Source organism: Zychaea mexicana (genome assembly GCF_025766255.1).
Source record: "Zychaea mexicana strain RSA 1403 chromosome Unknown BDB00scaffold_9, whole genome shotgun sequence".
Classification (NCBI taxonomy): domain Eukaryota; kingdom Fungi; phylum Mucoromycota; class Mucoromycetes; order Mucorales; family Lichtheimiaceae; genus Zychaea; species Zychaea mexicana.
The window spans coordinates 587,389-594,049 of record NW_026516672.1 but is presented as its reverse complement, the minus strand read 5'-3'; the positions used below and the strand labels follow the sequence as shown (position 1 = coordinate 594,049).

The 6,661-nt window shown below is 40.5% G+C and overlaps 1 protein-coding gene across 1 annotated transcript; it reads right to left on the bottom strand.

Moving 5' to 3' along the window:
- Window positions 1-4,616: 4,616 nt before the first annotated feature.
- BDB00DRAFT_868556 (major facilitator superfamily domain-containing protein) lies at window positions 4,617-6,661 on the bottom strand (the record flags this gene model as incomplete). The annotated part of the gene is made up of 7 exons (XM_053126485.1): window positions 4,617-4,869; window positions 4,935-5,236; window positions 5,325-5,685; window positions 5,776-6,101; window positions 6,184-6,199; window positions 6,297-6,403; window positions 6,488-6,661. The coding sequence occupies 7 exons, from the start codon at window positions 6,659-6,661 to the stop codon at window positions 4,617-4,619; spliced, it is 1,539 nt and encodes a 512-aa protein (XP_052983789.1).

The window sequence follows — 6,661 nt, the reverse complement described above, 5'->3', positions numbered from 1 at the left end:
TGAGCAAGTATAAAAGGGGAAAATTGGTGGTCGGGAAGTCAGGATATTTATACTAAATCGGCGTCTTTATGTATTTCGCCTTTCATATGTGTTTCGGGAAAGCTTTTAGTGCTGTTCCCGAGATTACCAGACCATTTTTGTCGGCCCTCTTCGTACCTCTTGCTTGTTTCTTATACTCTACTCACCGATCTTTATGGATGCATGCCTTTCACAAGTGCTGTTCACACCCGATATATAATTGCAGCAACAATAAGGGATAACTGTACGCTTTCTCTAACTTTGTGCTGACGTGGTCTTGTATTGAGAAAAGGATAGCGGTTAATGCTGAATACCATGCACTCGGTAGCACCGGTATAAGGTTACACAATGAGGATACAAACGCCTAGAGATTTTTAAGTCTCCGAGTTGATCTTGGTGCAATGAAAAGCTCAGCAACAAAAGTAATTGCGTTGTAACCTTTAAACAATACTGCAGCACTCTGAGAAAAAGGCTATTCCCACCGTTTGTGTGACAGCTCTATCTCCTTGGTCTTCGGTGACGGGGTGGGCAATCACAAAGATAGAGGTTTCGGTAATATGCCAAGTGGTCCTTGTGTGCATTGATTAGCACACACAGTGGTACGAATAAGGTGGTCTGTATGTGAAGACACATAAACTTCGTTGCACAAACATTCGCTGCGACATATGAATCATTTCGGCAAGGTGGTCATTTCACCATTGAGGGACAGTTTCTTAGTCGTTACACACATTATGATGATCTCCTATTTACTATATATGGCTAGCAAAGATAGCACTGTACCCGCATTGTTTCCCCGCCCATCCTTTTGACTGCGTCTATAGTTTCTCGACGATGTTGTGTTGTAAGTCTTAAAACGATAAGCTATCTAGACCTTCGAGAAAATATCAATAAAACAACCAACAAGGCAGCACTCGAGAAGATTAGCTAAAGGAATTCTGAAGGTGGGGCCATTGATAGCATAGCCGAATTTTTATTCTTTTCTTTCACATTGAGCACTGAAAGAAGAGTTGTACCATTCAAGTATTGAATTTAGTTCTGGCATGAGAGAAAATGTCCAGGTACATTGTAGGACAGCGAGATTCGCCTCACTTTCTCCCTTGTACACGTCTATCATGGCCCGCTTAAGAATGTGGGGAAAGCATAACCTTGTCCCATTGCTTTGATTACCTTTTAAGAAGAAGCTCTTGTACTTTCTGATCTCTTTAATTTAAAGAACGTCAAGAAAACCGCTTCAAATAAAATCACGTCAGAACGCCGCCCTCGTGCGAATTCCGCATATGCTTTGTGGGCGTTAAGCCTCACGATACAGTACTTTGCCATCCGCGGACCTGCAGTTTATAATGCGATATAACAGCTTTCAAATCGAGCGCTGCCAAAAAAAATCAATCTGTATAATTTATTCTTAATCAATATATGTATTTGTGGCTGTTTTTATCATCACATTCGACTGTTGTTTAACGCTGCATTTAAAATCACCGGTGAATAAAGGTGCTAATGTAAGTAAAAAAGAAGTTGTGTCACGAGCTTCAGCTCATGTTTAGCTAGTCACTATTGCGATATATATTATCTACACCAAGGTCGTCTTCTATGATCTATCGCTATCGCAATTTCCGATCATATTCTACACCTTTTGCATACGCTACTTTCACCCGCACCCTGTCTTAATGCACTCATAGATCATCTTTTCTGTCAAGTTCGTGATCCACAAGCCTGTCGGTGCATAATGCATCAGCAGTTTTACAAGGCTTTAGTTTTCGGACTTCTGCCAGTTGATTGATGCACATGGTTCTTGGATCCAAAAGGCTCTTATTTCTCTTCATCGAAATTAACTCTGATTTTCCGTCGGTTGTTCGCGGATTACAGTATAATCATCGATCCTAGGAGTAAAGGATAGATTAACTTTGGTATGGGCTCACCCGAAAGTATCATAACATTATCTGTGGCAAGCTACGACGACAACTCAACTGACTGCGCCGCCCTCGTATCATAACCAGTAATCATTTAAAGTCTAAGTTTACCGTTTGGGCCTTTTCAGGCCTTACAGGGTCTTGGAAGGTCGCTTTAGGTGTCTTAAAGGCTACAAACGGCACTTTATATCTTGCAGATGATAATGCCGTAGAGGGAACACCCATTCACGGACGAGCAAAATAAATGAACGCATAGGTCAACACCATTTTAATAATCCCGCAAACGCTGATTAAAGCTGAAGTGAACTCAAAACTATAAACCGTTTCTACTTTAATTAATAGATAACAAGGGAAACAAAACTCTTCGCATTGTCAAGCATCGCTCGTGTAATTATAGCAACTTGACAATGTCATTGTATATATCATCAAGAGCGTAACCACAAAATTATATTGATCGACTCTCAGATAGACAATGCAATCTTCCAAGCTTACAAACGAAAGTAACGTCGATCGAAATGATATCGACACGCCACCTTTACAATGTAGTTCAACGAATTTCATTGAGAACGTTAATAGGATACAGAAAGCGAGATTATGCTTCTTCGAGCTCCAGGAGTATCGGGAAGTTACCAAGCGGGGTCATTGAAGTAATAAACGTAACTTGGCTTGGCAAAATAAAAAAAAACCGAATCAAGATGTGAACCACAAAAGACATTGTGAGTAATAGTGTAGAAAGGGTAATATTTCTGACCAATTAGACACGGTCCTATCATGTTAGTGTTCTGTATACATCGCAAGAAATGTCTGCACAATCACGGATAAACACTCAACCGTTTCCGCAGTTCGAATATAAACGATCACGAGCCAAAAACGTGAAATGGTCATCGCAAAGCGAGGTGTTCATCTAGAGCTTCGTTTTTTTCCACCATTGATCTTCCCACTGCCAAGTTGTAGCCCACTTGAAAAATCTTTTTCTAAATTCTTCTAATTACAGTTATACTGAGGCTGGCGACCATTTAGTACTTTCGTCAGCGATGTAGATATAAGATCATGCTTATGTGGATTCCTTTTTGTTATGAAACTGCTTGTTTAAATGTACCCTAGAAGATGGCTGCGTCTACGAGGGCTTTTTTAGAAATTCATGATGACTGGATAGCTATCGTATTTGTTCGCAGTATAATGGTGTAGGAGTATAGCGTTTGTAAATCATGCATTGCTGTAGATAAATTTCAAAACAAAATGGTTATAGAGTTGGCCTATAAGCATGGGTACATTAGCGTGGTCAAGCTGTTTGGTTGGTTGATTGTTGCTGCGAGAATACAGAATGGTAGTAAAAAAGCGTCGCAGCAGTTTGTTGAAAGTGGTGTTGTATTTTTGTAATCTTTGATCAATGTGAAGTTCTGTTTCTATTTACTGCGAGTGGTAGAACGCGTTAAGTGATTCACCTGTAACTCTTGCCTTTTTTCTTATCCTCGTATCATCGCCGCTTAGCGTGCTTATATTATTTCTTATACAAACCCAATAGTTTTGTTGATTCGTCATAGCAGGTGCTTTTAACTTGGGCCAGTTAGTAATCAATAATGGGTCATACTCCAGCTGTTAACAAGGCTTCGAAAGCGTTCAAAAAGAGCTAGCTGATAAACAATAAAGTGTTTTCATAACAAGACGATGGGTTATGCACGACAGTTAGATACTGCATCGAAAAATCACATACAGGGATCTTCTGTTGAACAACAATGAGAATGCCTTTAGGAGAAGTGTATGTGCTACAGACCAGCTGCTGGTTAGACATCGCATACCTCTTTTGATGTAAGTTACAGCTGTACCCCGGTTTTTGCAACCGAGGGTTTTCCGATTTTTTTTTGCAAAATGTGAGGATTTGCAAGTAACGGGGTAAACAATTCTGCTTCAAATAGACACTGGATAAGTCATCCTATAAACACTAGCTCATTGTTTATCTGTCAGAGTTGATGTACGATACGTTCTGTGGGATTACACAGCTCTAAATGTTACTACTTGCATATATAAGACCGTTCTTTAATTGAAGCTGTCTAGTGCAGTAACCGTATCATTTTATTCCTCGATAATACGCAACAGATGCTTCTTTCAGTTGATATTGAAGAAATTGAAGCTGTTTTTACCCCGATAACGTGCAAATCGTATAAACTCATTTGCAAGTTGCAAATTTGCGAAAGTACTAAGTTTTTTTTGAATTTCTCAAAAAAAAGTTGCAGATATACGAGGAATTGCAAACCCAGGGGTTGCAAAAACCGGGGTACAACTGTACCGTCATCGGGATTTGATAAGAATCGGTTCTAAAAGGCTGTTGGTCTAATCATGCGCCCTTGTGTCTGATAATAAGGTGTCGACGTTACACCCGATCACTGATTAGATATACTATTTGTGGCATTGGACTTGTGATGAGAACCAGCTCCTTGTATATTGTAGGGCCCACAGCCTCCAAATAGATAAAATCATTAAACATTTCACACAGAATATGAGGAATTAAAACGAAATAATAATATTGACGAGAGATCATGTGGAATTAGTGCTAAGGAAAAATATACAAAAGCATGCACAGTATAATACATGTTATCTACATGTAATGAATGGTAAAGGACAAAGTGTAATAATGTACAAAGGGGTTGGAGAACCTTAAAATGTAAACCGATAAGATACGAGTAGTATAATCTAAGGACGATACACAAAGTTCATATCCTGCTTGTCAGTGAGATCCAGCTCTTCACGGTTCGCAGCAGGTGGCGGTATCTGGCCTTCCTTTCTGAGCTTCTCGCGACGCTTGTTCTCGCGATTGAGCGACCAGCGGACATACAAGAACAAGATAATAGCAAGAATATCGGCTGCCATATAACCAGAGAGACCACCAATGTAGCGAGGAGCTGTGTGCTCAACCATCATTAAAGGTCCCACAAAATTTCCAATACTATGGTTTAAAAAGTACTGTAAGCATAGGAATCTTTGGTATGCAATGTACAAGAGCCTGCTTACCAATAGGCCACCAAGTTGCCACCGGTGTAAAAAATCTTCTTGGTATAACCTGTAACATTGTTGGAGATGGACGTCTGGAGCATGACGTAAATTGGACTGCTAGCTGACAAGTAAAGACCTGCAAGCTTGGCACCTCCGTAAGGAATAACGGCAAGAAGCAAGGCACCGAGGAAAGTGATAAAACCCATGACCGCAGCAACGTAGCCAATCTCATCGTAGCGTTTGCTGGCATACGTAGTGAAAGCGAGTAGGATACCAATAGCAACACCGTAAGGAATATTTAGCAGAATAGAATCAAGGTCCTATATCGAATGATGATAACACAGCATTATTCGATATATATCAGTACACTAGGGATTGCTTTATCTGTTACTTTGAGAGGCTACTTACACTAAAACCCATTTGCGAAATAATCTGAGAGCTAAAGATTGTCACGGCGCCGTTTTGAAGGTTGACAAGGAAAGAAATCCCAAGGTAGCAATAGAATCGAGGATCCTTAAAAGCTTCAAAGATATGGTCCATGTTGATATCCTTATTTTGTACAACGGTGTTATCACGAAGACGATCGTCCACAATAAGTTCTTCTTCCGGAGTCAAACGGAACCAGCGAGACTTGGGCTTGTCGGCTAAAAAGAAGAAGAACGCAATACCAAGAGCAAAGGTAACGACACCCCAGATAATCACTGTTGTAAGAAAAGGTAAAGGATTGGTATTTAATATCATTAGAATTTCACAGCTGTTGTTATCGCAACTTACTGCACCTATAAATTGAGTAGATAAGTAAGTATGTCATCAAATATATTCGAAGAAAACTTGAATTGCCAAATGAAGGTGTACATACCACTGCCAAGCGCTGATGCCTCGAGCGCCATGCATGCTTCTGATGCCATAACCAATCAAGCCACCAATGGATGTTGCTGCAGCGTTACAGATAAACATTGTAGAGAACCAGACAACCTGTTCTTGGCGGCGATAGAGGGTGCTGATGAGTAAAAAAATACAGGGATATGTAGAGGCTTCCCAGAAACCAAGAAGGAATCGAAGACCGGCCAGTTGCTCGAAGTTCTTGCCGAGGGCCATACAAGCAAGACACACACCCCAAACAGTGAGAATAGAACCGAGGTATTTAGACATTGGCAGGCGTTGAAGGAAGTACTGGTTAGGGATCTGTTTTACAAAAGTAATCTATGTTAGTCACACAAAAGCATAATTTTTTCCCTGCATATGTATGTCTAGCTGTGTCACTGACCTGGAAGGCTAAATAACTACGTAAATATCGACGACATCACATATGTTAGGTGTATGCTACAGTACAATACTCTGGGCTTGGTGTTGAATTTTTTTTTAAAAAAAAGTGCATACCCCACGTAAAAAATGGATCCAAGCCAACTGAACTGGTCTTGAGTGATGTGCGTATCCTCGTAAATGCCCATGACGGCAGCATAGTTCAGCGTTGACTTATCGATGAACTAATACGAAGAAACGATAAATTTAATCAGTCTCGGCGAGCGATTAGCTAAAATTCTGCACGCACAGTTCCTATCACGCTTTACCTGAACAAAAAGAATTCCACAGACCAAGGGCATGACCGTCCAATTTATTCTTCGAACAAGTTTGCGTTCTTCAGGGGAGTAGACAAACTTTACAGGCTTCCCACTTTCCAAAGAGGACGCATAATCGTGGGTGATATAGGAAGCGACCTTTTCTTTTGTTTCTGGCGAGGACAT